Source organism: Saimiri boliviensis, chromosome 3 (genome assembly GCF_048565385.1).
Source record: "Saimiri boliviensis isolate mSaiBol1 chromosome 3, mSaiBol1.pri, whole genome shotgun sequence".
Lineage (NCBI taxonomy): Eukaryota > Metazoa > Chordata > Mammalia > Primates > Cebidae > Saimiri > Saimiri boliviensis.
In genome coordinates, this window is record NC_133451.1 from 177,454,186 (window position 1) to 177,469,410 (window position 15,225).

Sequence of the window (15,225 nt, forward strand, 5' to 3'; positions counted from 1 at the left end):
TACCTTAAAGAACTGTATTTGATCTTTATACATAAAATGCCTTACATGAGTATAGAAAGGAGCTTAATAATTTATGTGATCCTCATTAAATATCTCTAGAACTGAACTGAGTTTTTTTTTTTTTTTAAAGAAAATTGTTTAAAAAAATACTGAAGAGAGAGTAAAAAGTAAACATGTTACCTTTCATTGCCTCTTGTGCAAATCCACTTCCCGGAATAAACGCTGTTAACTGATTGGTAGCTATCCTTCTATACTTCCTATATTCCTTCTTTCCTTCCTCAATGTTCACACACACTTACATAGCATTCAGGTATGGAATATGAGCATATATTTTTTAAAAATAGGGTACACTATGCATACTGTTTTAGAACTTCCTTTTTTCACTTAATAGTACATAAACAGTATACATAGAAGTGGTTCATTCTTGTCAGTGGCTGCATAGTATTTCTAGTATAATGATAATGCAATATATTTAATCAGGCCCTTGATGGACATTCAGGTTGTTTGTATTTTAGGGTTCCGGCTAACAGTGCTAGAGTAAACATGTTATATACATTGTTTTGTGTTTCTGTTGCTATATGGGTAGGATAAATTTGAAATTGAAATCACTGTTTCAAATGGTTTGTGAATTTAAAATTTGGACAAATGATTATAATTAACTTTTTTTTACAAACACCTGTGAGAAAAAGGCTTATTTCCCCACTTTCTGACCAACAGTATGTCGTATTTCATTTTAAGCAAGATAATATGGTATCTTAATTTTTTTTTTTTAATTTGGGAGGGAGTTTAGTACTTTGTATATGTGTTTTTCAGCCCTTTTTTTCCTCCATCATTTGCCTTTCCAGTCTTTTGTCCGCTTCTTTTTTTGTCTGCCAGTACTTTTCTCAGTGATTTGAATAACTTGTGCCTTTTAGAGAATTAGCAATCTATCATTTATGTGGCAGATATTTTCCCAAATTATTATTAAACTTGATTATGTATTTTGCCATACAGGTGTTTTAAATTGTATGTAGTCAATTTTATCAGTCTTTTTCTTATGACTTAAGCATTTTATGTCATGTTTTGAAAGTCCTGCTTCAGTCAGTTGTTACAGATAATTAACCTATGTTTTATTATTTTATGGATTTTTTTTAGTTTAAAAATGCCATGTACATGGAATTATTTTGATGTTAAGAATGAGACAGAAATTAAGCCTTTTTATTTCCAAGTGGCCATCTCCAGAGAAGAGTGTTTCTATGTAATTGATGTGCGAAGAGAAAAAGTCAGAGATATCTTCCAAATTTCCAACTTTTTTTCCTCTTATGGTTTTTATTTAGATTTTTAAAAAGCATTATACAGGTCAGATGCGGTGGCTCATACCTATAATCCCAGTACTTTGGGAGGCCAGGGCAGGAGGAATACGTGAATCCTCAGGAACACCATAGGCCAGGAGTTCAACACCACTAGCCTGGGCAACATAGCTAGACTCCGCCTCTAAAAAATAACCAAATAAATAATTAGCCACCCATGGTGGCATGCACCATAGTCCTAGCTACTCGGGAGGCCGAGGCTGGAGGATAATTTAAACCCAGGAATTTGAGGCTGAAGTGAGCTATGATAACACGACTGCACTCCAGCCTGGAGTGCAAGACCTTATCGCAAAAAAAAGGGGAGGAGGGGCATTATATCCCAAAAAAAGGGAGGAGGGGCATTATATCCCAAAAAAAGGGAGGAGGGGCATTATATCCCAAAAAAAGGGGAAGGAGGGGCATTATAGAAAAAAGATGTATTAAAAACCCAGAAGAAACACCTGTCTTACTATTATAAAATATAAATTGTTTCCATTAAAGGATGTATTAAAAACAAAGAAGAATCACCTATTACTATTATAAAATATAAATTATTTCCATTTTTACTCATACTTTCCACATTCGTTTTGATTTAGAAGAGATGACTCAGTAGCATCTCTTACATTTTAAATTTAGTATGTGCAGAGCTTATGTTGACTTGAGTATCTATATAATGTCAGTGCCTACAATGTTGAAAGAAATTGTAGCCTTTTTTTTTTTTTTTTTGAGACTGAATCTCACTCTGTTGCCAGGCTGGAGTGCAGTGGCACCATCACCGCTCATTGCAACCTCTGCCTCCCTGGTTCAGGCGATTCTGCTGCCTCAGCCTTCCGAGTGGCTGGGATTACAGGTGCCCACCACCACACCTGGCTAATTTTTGCATTTTTAGTAGATCCAAGGCTTCACCATGTTGGCCAGGATGGTCTGGATCTCCTGACCTCGTGACCCACCCCCCTCAGCCTCCCAGAGTGCTGGAATTACTAGTGTGAGCCATCACACCTGGCTGCCTAAAATACTTTTTTAAGGATTTAGTTCCTCTCATCCCTAAATATTCTTGAATTCTTTTAATGGTCAAGGAAAGGCTACTGTGAATTGTAAATTTTGAAAGAAATGACAGATCTGATTTTTCTTCTTAGATTTTGGACTGGTTTGTACAGATATGTTTGGCCCTGAAACATGTACATGATAGAAAAATTCTTCATCGAGACATAAAGTCACAGGTATGTTATTCTGTCACTGATAACTTCTGAATGGATAAAGACCTGAAACCTTAATTGTTTTGGGTCAAAATTTTTCAACCTGATTTAGAGCATATCAGATTATCTGTATTGTCTCTTAATTCTTATCCTATTCTAATCTGCATCCTGTATTAGATCTCCTGTTTGCTTCCCATACTCTAAAAATTACTTTCCTTCCCAGTCTCTAAAACTTACAGAACATTTGTTATCACTCCATCAAGAACCCCGTACCCATTAGCTGTGAGTTTCCATTCCTCTCCACCTAGACTCTGGTAACCCCTAATCTACTTTCTCTCTCTATGGATTTGCTTATCCTGGACATTTTATACAAATGGATATTATAAAGTATGAAGTATGTGCCTTTTGCCTATTTATTTATTTATTGTTTTTGAGACGGAGTCTCACACTTCTGACCAGGCTGGAGCGCAGTAATGCAATTTCAGGCTCACTGCAACCAGCTTTGCCTTCCAGGTTCAAGTGATTCTCTGGCCTCAGCCTCCTGAATAGTTGGGATTACAGGTGCCTGCCACCATGCCTGGCAAATTTTTGTATTTTTAGTAGAGATAGAGTCTCACCATGTTGGCCAGGCTGGTTGTGAACTCCCAACCTCAAGTGATCTGCCTGCCTCAGCCTCCCAAAGTGCTGGGATTACAGGTGTCAGCCACTGTGCCCATCCCCTTTTGCCTATTTCGAAATCAGACTATTTGTCTTTTTGTTGTCATTGTTGAGTTATGCAAGTCCTTTTCCAGATAGAAGTTTTTTCTCAAATATGTGATTTCTAAAAATGTTCATCTGTTTTCTTGATGGTGTCCTTTGATGCACAAAATTTTTAAATTTTCATAGTTCAGTTTATCTTTTTGAATTCTTTTTGCTTGTGCTTTTGATATCATATTGAAGAAACCATTCCCTAGCCCAACAGCATGAAGATTTATTCCTATGTTTTTCTCTAGGAGTTTTATATTTTGGTTTTTATATTTAGACCTAGACTTCATTTTGAATTAATTTTTGTATATGATTTGCCATAAGGGACTTCATTTATTCTTTTATATGTGAATATTTAGTAACTCCAGCACAATTTTTTTTTCTTTCCTTTTTTTTTTTTATTTAATTGCATTTTAGGTTTTGGGGTACATGTGAAGAACATGCAAGATTGTTGCATAGGTACACACATGGCAGTGTGATTTGCTGCCTTCCTCCCGTTCACCTGTATCTGGCATTTTCTCCCCATGCTCTCTCTCCCCACCTCCCCACCCCCCGTCCCTCCCCCATTCCCCCCCAACAGACCCCAGTGTGTGATGCTCCCCTCCCTGTGTCCATGTGTTCTCATCATTCAACACCCGTCTATGAGTGAAAACATGCGGTGTTTGATTTTCTGCTTTTGTGTCAGTTTTCCAGCACAATATTTTAACTGGATTATGAATTTTATGAAAAATGTTGACTCAGAACTGGACTGTAGCAATATTTCTAGGGTTTTTTCCCCCTGTCTTTTACAGAACATATTTTTAACTAAAGATGGAACCGTACAACTTGGAGATTTTGGAATTGCTAGAGTTCTTAATAGGTAACATGAATTTTCAGCTTTGTTTTGATAGTGTTTTCAGTGAAATTCAATCCATGATGATGTATATGTGATAATTTATATTATCTTTAAGTACATTCTTTACTGGGATGTTGCTTTATTGGGATTTGTTCTGAGAAGGGCATCAGTAGGTGATTGTGTCAGTGTGTGAATGTTACAGAGTATACTTATACAATCCTAGATGATGTAGCATACTACACAGGCAAGCTGTATGGTGTAGCATGTTCATTCTAGGCTTCAAACCTGTACAGCATGTTCTGTTCTGAATACTCTAAGACATTGTAACATAGTGATAAATGTTTATCTAAACATATCTAAACACAGAAAAGATACGATATAAAAGATAAAAAATGATACATCTTTATGGGACACTTATCATAAATGGAGCTTACTGGACTGGAAGTTGCTTTCTGTGAGTGAGTGAGTAGTGAGTAGTGAGTGAATTTGAAGACTTAACGCATTTCTGTGTGCTAATGTAGAGTTTATAAACACTGTACATTAGGCTACACTAAATTTATTGAATAAAGTAATTGCTCTATAGTGTATGACAATCACCATGTAACTAGGTGTTAGGAATTTCTCAGCTTCGTTATAATCTTATGGAACCAGCATCATATATGCGATCTGTTATAGACCAGAAACAGCATTAGTATGGCGCATGACTGTGTCTTAAACTTCTCCAGTAATTTTCTCTTTCTCTAGTACTGTAGAGCTGGCTCGAACTTGCATAGGGACCCCATACTATTTGTCACCTGAAATCTGTGAAAACAAACCTTACAACAATAAAAGGTATTTAAAATTATATTCATTATATGATATATTTCTTTTCAATCTTTTTGTTATGTCATGTTTATTGACCTTTAGAGTACTATTCTAAAATCAACAATACACACATGTAAATATATATATATATATATATATATATATATATATATATATATATAGTTGTTTTGTTGTTGTTGTCGTTGTTGTTAATATATGGTGAGGTGAATAGTAAAAAAGCTATTTGATTATCTTGCTGGAGGAACTACAGAATCACTTTATTATTTATGTTATAATTGAAAATCGCCGGGCGCGGTGGCTCAAGCCTGTAATCCCAGCACTCTGGGAGGCTGAGGCGGGTGGATCACAAGGTCGAGAGATCAAGACCATCCTGGTCAACATGGTGAAACCCCGTCTCTACTAAAAATACAAAAAACTAGCTGGGCGTGGTGGTGCGTGCCTGTAATCCCAGTTACTTAGGAGGCTGAGGTAGGAGAATTGCTTGAACCCAGGAGGCGGAGGTTGCGGTGAGCCGAGATCGCGCCATTGCACTCCAGCCTGGGTAACAAGAGCGAAACTCCGTCTCAAAAAAAAAAAAAAAAAAAAAAAAAAGAAAATAGAGTGCTTTCCTTGTTTTTTTTCTTCATGATAATCACTTCCTATTGAATTATTGCTAGTATTTCTTGAACACACTATAAGCTTGGTACTGTTTTGAGTTCTATGTATTCTGTTAGTCTTCACAATAATTTTGGGAGATGTAGGTATTAATCATTCCTCCTCCTCTTATAAGGAAAACAAATGCAGAGAGAGGTAAAGTAACTTCTTTGAAATCCTTGAGTCTAATAAGTGGTGGAATCAGCATCTAAACTAGGCATCTGGCTCCCAATCCCCTATTTCTAATCACAGCTCTATAATCTGGCTAACAGACTATATACTGTGTGGGTGACAAGAGCAATCCTGTCATTAAATTCCAGCTACCTTTTATTTTTCCTCTCTAGTTGGAAAATCCCAACCAAAGTAATGTTGGTCAGTAGCTGTTGCAAATTTCTTAATAAGTTTTTAATGTCTATTAAAATAATATTTTGTTTCATAATTTTTTTAATCATGGTATTTTACAAATAATTGATAAAAACAGTTTGAGTTTTATGAAATAGAATAAATAGAATTTACATGAATTTTTAAAATATTGTCCTTTTAAATATTAAATTTCTTTAATGTTTAAATATTTCTTTAATGGAGCTTCAAAGTAATTGTTGGGGTAACCATTTTCTAATCTGAGACAGCTACTTTTGTTATTTGATTATGGTTGAAATCTTTAGTTTTAAAGGAAATTTTTTCTGAAGCACTTATTTTTCCAAAACATTTTTATGCTGTTTATGTTTTCTTTAAATGAAAACATTTTAAAGTACATTCTTATACTTAGAGGAAATTTCTCATTTTTATCTTCTCTAGTGACATTTGGGCTCTGGGGTGTGTCCTTTATGAGCTGTGTACACTTAAACATGCTGTAAGTAGAAGTTTCTGAAATATTTTTAAAGTTATGTTAAAAAGTGACTATAATGTTTTTTGTTATAAAGTTCTACCATCTTTTAGTTAACCCTCATCCTAGAAATTCTCTAAGTCCATTTTTAACTCATTTTTTCTGAAGTATAAATTGATTTTCCTTAATATATTTGCATATCTACTATATTTGCTATTATATAATGTTTCATGCAGTTTTCCGGAAAATAAATTCTAATGTCAGAAATAAATTTTGTTTTTTTCTTAATGTTAAATTTAGTATGAATTTGATATTTTAGCTTAACAAACTTGACTAGTTTCATTTTAGTGAATTCTCTCACAATACTCAGATTATTTGAATTTGTTATTGAACTAATTTAAAGAATTTCATTCAATATACTCATTGATGACTTTTATCAATTTAAGTAATCATTCAGAGTATTTAAAATTTTTACTTTTGAGACTTTTTTGAGATAACGTATAACACACTAAAAAGGGAGAGTTCTTGTCCTAAGTAGGTTGATTCTTTTAAAAAGCAGTTTTTTTAAATGGAAAGTGATTAGCATGTTTTACCCACTGATTAAACAATATTGTATTTTCATTACGTAAAACTTCAGAAAATACATGAAAATATAAAGAAGAGAATAAGGATTATAATCAGTTCTTCCCACACCAGTATTGACTGTCAGTAAAATGAAATTTATTTTTTCTCCCTCAAAAGTTTGATGAGACTTTATAAGAAGTTTTATAGCCTATTTTTATTGCTTAATACTATTTGCAGAATATTTTTCCTTGTCATTCTTTTTAATGGTTGCATACTCTCTTACTATATTGCCTTAGGGGTTTTTTTTGTTTCTTAAGGAAAAAAGCATAAGCTGACAAAGTAATGTGGGATGGGGATTATCAGATGCTTATTTGAAATAACTGATCAGTTTTTCTGCGACATGGTTATTTTAGCTTTAAACCAGTGGTTTGTGGGTTTTTTAAAAAAAATCTTTCATCTACGTTATTCTGTCACCATCTCTTCTGTATTTTAGAATTATTTACTCTTAAGTAGCATGTGTTTTAAGATACGTGAAATTCAGTAAGTTACACTTTATGAAGAGCATGTCAATTCAGAGATAAACAAAAGTGCATTGGAATAGAGAACCACATCTTTTATGCATTTAGGATTTCTATTTAGGTGTATAGATATTTCCTTAAGAGTGAATTTACTCAAATGCCATTTAGGAGAGCTCAACATTTAATAGAACTTTTATAATCACTGATGTCTAATTTATAGTATATTTTATTTTCTTAATGTGTGTATTAAGATATCAACATTGTACAATTGTTCTGTAATGTTTTAGTGGAGATATCAAAAGCTTAATAATACTCTCTTTCAAAATGAAATCTTGAGATTTTAAACTACCCCACCTCTTGTTTTCTTTTTACTTTAGAGTTTATATTGTGTTTAATTTTGACATATATATTCCTATTAAAATATTTTCTATATTGCTGATTTCCATAGCATTTAGGAGATTACACACACACAACAGTGAGCATTGTCTAAAAGGAAAGTATTGATAGTTTTATTTATTATATTTTCCCCCAATACTTTTAGTTCTGTAGTTAATTTCTTGTTCTAGTCGTTAAAACAGAGCCACTAAAAAGCAGGCCTTAAATGAAGACCAGCAGGTTGTTCTTTTTCTGCTTGTGGTTCTTTGGCCCTAATTTTTCTACCTCTAAGGCATAATCTTTCACCATTTTGATTATTGTCATAGTTTATGAAACTTTTATTTAGTACTTACCTCCCATCTTTAAATTTTTATTTTTATTTTTTTTTTTGAGACAGAGTCTTACTCTGTTGCACAGGCTGGAGTGCAATGGCATGATCCCGGCTCACTGCAACCTCCACCCGTCAGGTTCAAGTGATTCTCTTGTCTCAGCCTCCCGAGTAGCTGGGATTACAGGTGCCTGCTACTGCACCTGGCTGATTTTTGTATTTTCAGAAGAGACAGGGTTTCTACATCTTGGCCAGGCTGGTCTTGAACTCCTGACATCATGATCAGCCTGCCTCGACCTCCCAAAGTGCTGGGATTACAGACGTGAGCCACCGCTCCCAACCTGAATATTTTGAATAAGTTAAAATTACTCTTATGACAAGTTATAACATTTTATTTTTTGAGGGCTGATACTCATTTATATATAACCAAGTAAACTTTGATCTAGAATACATAATTATTCGGAAGAGGATTGTACTTCTGTATTGATAGGAAAAGAACTATTTCTTATTGCTGATATTCTCAGTTTCAATTTATATATGTTTCATATATGTTATTTATTTTCTGGATTTTAGTTTGAAGCTGGCAGTATGAAAAACCTGGTTCTGAAGATAATATCTGGATCTTTTCCACCTGTATCTTTGCATTATTCCTATGATCTCCGCAGTTTGGTGTCTCAGTTATTTAAAAGAAATCCTAGGGATAGACCATCAGTCAACTCCATATTGGAGAAAGGCTTTATAGCCAAACGCATTGAAAAGTTTCTGTCACCTCAGGTATGTTCTTTTTCCTTTAAAATTAAACAGTAGGGTAATGCTGCTTAGCTAGGACATGCCTCCATTGTTGAGGAGGGCACATCTGAACCTTGGCAGAATCGTGTTCCTTTTTCAACCTACATTAGTTTCACTTTTCCTTTCCATACTCCTTCTTTTTCTTCAGACACAGTTTTGCTCTGTTGCGCAGGCTGGGGTACGGTGGCAAAATCATAGCTCACTGCAGCCCAAAATCCTGGACTCAAATAATCCTTCTGCCTCAGCCTCCTGAGTAGTCGAGACTACAGGTGTGCAGCACCACATTCAGCTAATATTTAAAAAAATTTTTAGAGACAGGGTCTCACTATGTTATCCAGGCTTGTCTTGAACTTCTGGCCTCAAGTGATCCTCCCACCTTGGCCTTCGAAAGTGCCAGGATTATAGGTGTGAACCAGTTCCCCGAGTCTTTCCATTCTTATATAACTGTTTTCTTAATGTTTGCTTTTCAGTTGTGCATTATTCCTCTGTTCTCTGGATTTGTAACTGTAAAATTATTGAGCATTTCTGTGCTTCACTTTCCTCACCTGTGAGCAAAGGGATTATTAAATGTATCTATAAGGTTGTTGTGAGAATTAAAAGTGATAACACACATAAAGTGCTTAATGTCTAGCATATAAGTGCTCAAAATATTTAATGTCTTAAATATTACTTAGATATCAGTGTATTCTAATATACATTTTAAAAAAAATTCTTTTTGAGGCAGGTTGTAGTTCTGTTGCCCAGGCTGGAAAGCAGTGGGCAACAGAGTTACAGATCACAGCTCACTGCAACTGTTATCTCCCAGGCTTAAGCCATCCTCCCATCTCAGTCTCCCAAGTAGCTGGGACTACAGGCACTTGTCACCATGCCCAGTTAATTTTTCTACTTTTTGTAGAAACAGTGTCTCACCATATTGTCCAGTCTGGTCTTGAACTCCTGAGCTCAAGTGATGTGCGCACCCTGGCCTCCCAAAGTGCTAGGATTACAGGCATAAGCCATCACGCTTGGCCTATGTATGTATTATTAACATAATTTATATGATTATAGCTATATTCTATTTGATAGGAAATGACTAGAAACCATTTATATGTAGATATACTAGATTACTGACTCATGATTCCTCCTTTAGTGCACACACATAGGTACATAATATTTGTTGAGTTTAACTGAATTTTAATTTCACAGATTTTTAAAACAATCTATATCAAATCAATTAACATAAGTTATTCATAAAAATGGGGTCACCTGAAATTGGAATTGTTTTACTTTTCCGGTTTAGGGTGGCCTTTGTTAAATAAATGTTAATCTCTTCAGTAAATAAGATATTCAGCAAAACTAGGGTTTTTTGTTTTTTTTTTTTATTTGCTCATGGAGGAGAAGGAGGTATCATATATCCTTCTGGCTTAACAGAACATGCATGTGACCAAATACTCTTCAGAAAACAGAGATGTTGATTTAACTATTACTACCAGGAGAAGGCATTAGTAAGCAAGAAAGCCAACTAAACTTTAGAGGTCAAAGGTTACTTGTATAGGTCATAGCAACAACCTCTGAAATGTGGGCGTCTTACAAGACTCCTTTGTTATGAATAATGTTTGCAAGGACACTTTTATGATATAGTGTACTATTGTTTTTCTGGCAGCCACTAGAGAAGAAACAGTGACTTCATTGAGTCTTGCTGAGGTTTCTTTCTCCCCATACCGGGAGTTGGAACATACCATGTCAAGGCTGAAGTACTGGAATTTATCAAGCTAGCAATGAAAGAGAAAATATTCAAGCTTAAAATGTGCAAAACTTACAATATGAAAAGAAACAAGGACAGATTGTGATTACTCACAAATAGAGCATTTGACATTACATGTTTAATATATACATAGACCCTACTTGTTGCTATTTAAGCACCACTTAGATTTCAGTCTTCATGAAAACCTTTATCTGTTGTTCCTCAGACTTATTTTCTACTATTTATCACTTCAGTACTTAGTCTCACTGTGTCATCCAGGCTAGAGCACAGTGGCGCAGTCTCAGCTCACTGCAGCCACCACCTCCGGAGCTCAGTCAGTCCTCCCACCTCAGCCTCCTGAGTAGCTGTGATCCATTTTTGTAAAGGCCGTAACTTTGGAACAATTCATGAGCTTTACTTTAACATATGAACTATTATTTCCAGTATCACTGTAATGCTTCCTACCATTTTAATACCTAAATCCTCTCAAGGCCATCAGCCATGGTTGATAGGGCATAGTTTTCAGTCTTGTGCACTCTGGCAACTTATTCCTGGATATGGCTTGAAAAACCATGGATAAGTTCCGATTCATTAGGCATATAGGTGCTGTCCAATAGAATGCTCTGTGATGATGACAGTGCTCTGTATCTGTGTTGTTCAATATTGCAGCCACTAGCCACAATGCGGTTAATAAGTACTTGAAATGTTGTTGGAATGACTGAAAAGCTTTATACATACACACATATGTATATATCTCACATTTTAATTCAAATGTGTATATGTGGGTAGTGGCTACTCTACTGGACAACACAATATGGAAGTTTCAGGATCTTGGATTCTCTATGCCCCATCTCTCAATACACATGAGCATTAACACAGAAAAAGAAAGACTTCTCCGACAGTGGAGGAAATAATTCTATTTAGGGACAAGATGGAGATCATAAACCACCTGTTTTCTTCCAAGAAAAAGAAAAGTAAAAAACTGCATTTGTTGAGAAGACAGCACACATTCACATAGTTGCTCTAAATTGCCTGTGAGCCAGACTTGGCTGTTACATTTGTCTGCTAGTGAAGAGGTTCACAAACTTGAGCACACATCAGAATCACCTAGAGGGCGTTGCTGAGTCTCACTGCCACAGTCTCAGTTGCAGTAATTTTGAGATGGAGCCTTTGCATATTTAATAAGTTCCAGGTGATGCTGATACTGCTGGTATGAGACTTTGAGAACTGCTCTAGGGGTTTTCTTAATGGGCATAATGACCCCCTCAGATGATGTATTATTATTATTATTATTATTATTATTTTTTTTTTTTTTGCCCATTGGAGTGTCTGGACCACTATTACTGCAGGAAGATTCTCTCACCAAAGCTCAGTTCTCTTGAAAAAAAAAAAAAAATTCACTTGCCTTTTCCTTCCCCACAAAGTAAGAAAAAAAAAAAAAAAAAGCTTAAATCCAGTTAACTCTGAGTCTGTCTCTGTTCCTGGGCTGGACCTGGCTCACTGCAACCTCTGCCTTCTGGGTTCAAGCGATTTTCCTGCCTCAGCCTCCCGAGTAGCTGGGATTACACCTGTGGTCTCAACTAATCAGGAGGCTGAGCTGGTAGGATTGCTTGGGCCTGGGAGGTCAGGGCCGCAGTGAGCCATTGTTGTGTCTGGTACTCCAGTCTGAGAAACAAAGCAAGACCCTGTCTCAAAAACATACACACATAGATAGATACAGAAATAATATTGGGAGGGAGTTAGCATGAGAGGAATTTGTTGAATGAATTTTTAAAATTTTTCTTAGTTTTTCAAATAGAGATGAGATCTCATTATGTTGTGAGGGCTGACCTCTAATTCCTGTGCTCAAGCGGTCTTCCTGTCAGCCTCCTGAAGTGCTGGGATTTCAGGCAGGAACCACAACAGCTGCCCTTTTTTTTTTTTTCCAACTTGGTTTTAGTACAGTTTATTTGACAACATAATTATTACCAAAAAATGGGAAAATGTATTATGATTAATGGGTGGGTTTTTTATTTCAAAAATGTAACATCTTTTCTAATTTTTTTTTCTCTTTCAATCTAAGCTTATTGCGGAAGAATTCTGTCTGAAAACATTTTCAAAGTTTGGATCACAGCCTATACCAGGTAAGTGAGATCTGATACGAAGCCTTTCATTTGTTCATGATAATCAAACCTAATTACACTGGAAATATATGTAGATATAGTAAGTTGGGATAATTCTAGTATAAATTTAATCCAGTGGAAGTGCAAATTAGAATTACTAAATGATTTATGGCAATATATGTTTCTTACAAATTAATAACATTTCTTGTCTTTTATTTTAAATGAAATTTGGCCTGAAATCTTATGTCATATCAAATGCATAGCTGATGTTTTGAGAATGTTGTTATAGAATTATAAAATGTCCAATTTTGGTGTAAATCTTTATATAAAATGTATCTTTTTTTTTTTGAGATGAAGTTTCATTCTTGTTCCCCAGGCTGGAGTGCAGTGGAGCGATCTTGGCTCACTATAATCTCCACCTCCTGGGTTCAAGCGATTCTGCTGTCTCAGCCTCCTGAGTAGCTGGGATTATAGGCATCTACCATCATGCTCAGCTAACTTTTTGTATTTTTGGTAGAGACGGTGTTTCACCATGTTGGCGAGGCTTGTCTTGAACTACTGACCTCAGGTGATCCACCTGCCTTGGCCTCCCAAAGTGCTAGGATAATAGGCATGAGCCACCATGCCTGGCCATAAAATATTATCTTTGAGAAATATTTCATATTCTGAATTTTTTCAAGTAAGTGAATGTGAAGTAAAGCACTTTATTAAAGATAGGTTTTATTTTAAACAATGTGACCGGTGGCATTAGAATTGTAAGATTGTAGATATAGTTATATACTATGTGTATGTATTTACATGTGTCTATATGAGAGGGTAATTATTTTTTTTCCGGAGTGGAATGATTTCAGAATGGATTTATAAAATCAGTGGAAGTTATTCAATATGTGAAGGGTATATTGTTTTTCAAACATAATTATTTGTATGTTCTCCATTTTGAGTTTGAATAAATTAATGAAAATAGATGCCATATCATAAAAATGAGCCCATTTAGCTAGAAGTGGTATGGTAGTGTGTTTGTTCTCAGGGAGGCAGACTGCACTTAGCCCTTCTTCAAGACCTGTAGACATCCTCTCATTGTGCAGAAACCACCAGTTCCTGAGAAGTCACTCAAACCGAATTCACAGGAAACTGAAGTACACAGCAGAATCAGCATGACTTCTCTGCAGCAGTGGGCAGTCAAGCTTCGTAGGAATCATAATCAAAAGGCTCTTTGTCACAAAAGCCAGGAATACCCAGTATCAGCATGTTCTTTCCACAGGGGTAAACCCATGTAGGAATTAGAAAGTAATTTGCTGTAAGAGCATTTGGTGGAATGAAATGCTTAATAGGGGTAGTATTGCTGATAAATACTTTGTGGTCTCCAGTTCCCTGCATTAGACTTCATACCATAGGTGGCCTTGTCACTGATCCTGAAAAATGCTTAAAAATCAAATAAGTAATTCTTCCTTTTCTCTGGAAACTAGATGGGACTGTTCTTATCTGTTTCTTAGAAATCTTTATTTTTTATGCTTTTGAACCTCTAGCCCCTTTGCTGGCATATGCTGTATTTCTTTGATTTTATTGTTTAGCCAGGTTGCAGTATTGTGACTGTGTGTGTATGTGTGTATATATGTATCTGTAAGTTCTAATTTGATCGTACAGTTGAACTCTCAAAGGGAAATATTTTTTCCTCGCGATTCCTGGTTTCTGGGTCAAGATGCAGTTGGAGTATGTGTTTGGGAAACCTTTCCCTATCACATCGTATGTCCCATATTGTCAAGAAAAATTACTTCTGAATCTCTAAAATGCCAACTTAATGGCTTATATTGTTGTTATTTTTAAAAGAGTTTGCTAAATCATATGAAATATATATATTCATTATAAAAATGTTTTAAAGAAATAAAATTACCCCAATTTTAACACACACAGTTGTATTTGATTATTTTTTGTGATGATTTATGCATAATGACTACAAATTGAGAATGTTATTAGAAGTTTTGTTTCTTTTAATTTATACTATTATATGATGAACATTTTCTAATACAATCACATTTTTTTGAAGAACTGAGTTTAGTCGTATTTCATTTTGAACTACCAGTTACATATTTTTTTTCTCCTTTCCCCTCCTGAAAAGGAAGGACACTTCTGGAAGAGATTGATTTAAGTTAATTTAGCACATTATAAAATCCTGAGCTAGACAGCGGACTGAAAGTGGAAGTAAGCAAGCTGCTCCCAGGCTTCGGGGGAGTTTGACCAGAGGGGTATCTTAGCACATACAGAAAATAAGACATGGAGAGAGGGTTTCGCTGAGGGTTTATGTAGACTCTACTCTGATTTCTTTTAATATCCTCCAAAGATGTGAACAAATAATGGAATTTTCTTTTTATTACTTTAGGGTTTTTCTCTTGAACTTAACTCTTCTAAGACTGAACCTCACCTAGGCTTTAGTAAGGGTTA

The 15,225-nt window shown here is 35.3% G+C and overlaps 1 protein-coding gene across 14 annotated transcripts in view; it reads left to right on the plus strand.

The window, feature by feature from the left end:
• The window catches only part of NEK1 (NIMA related kinase 1), a 214,063-nt gene that overhangs the window by 18,840 nt on the left and 179,998 nt on the right, over positions 1–15,225 (plus strand). For all 14 annotated transcript variants that reach the window (XM_074396985.1, XM_039479149.2, XM_039479148.2 and 11 more), the window contains 6 exons: positions 2,465–2,548; positions 4,060–4,127; positions 4,848–4,934; positions 6,360–6,414; positions 8,746–8,946; positions 12,747–12,807. In XM_074396985.1, coding sequence (XP_074253086.1) covers positions 2,465–2,548; positions 4,060–4,127; positions 4,848–4,934; positions 6,360–6,414; positions 8,746–8,946; positions 12,747–12,807 — 556 coding nt within the window. The remainder of the gene's footprint in view (positions 1–2,464; positions 2,549–4,059; positions 4,128–4,847; positions 4,935–6,359; positions 6,415–8,745; positions 8,947–12,746; positions 12,808–15,225) is intronic.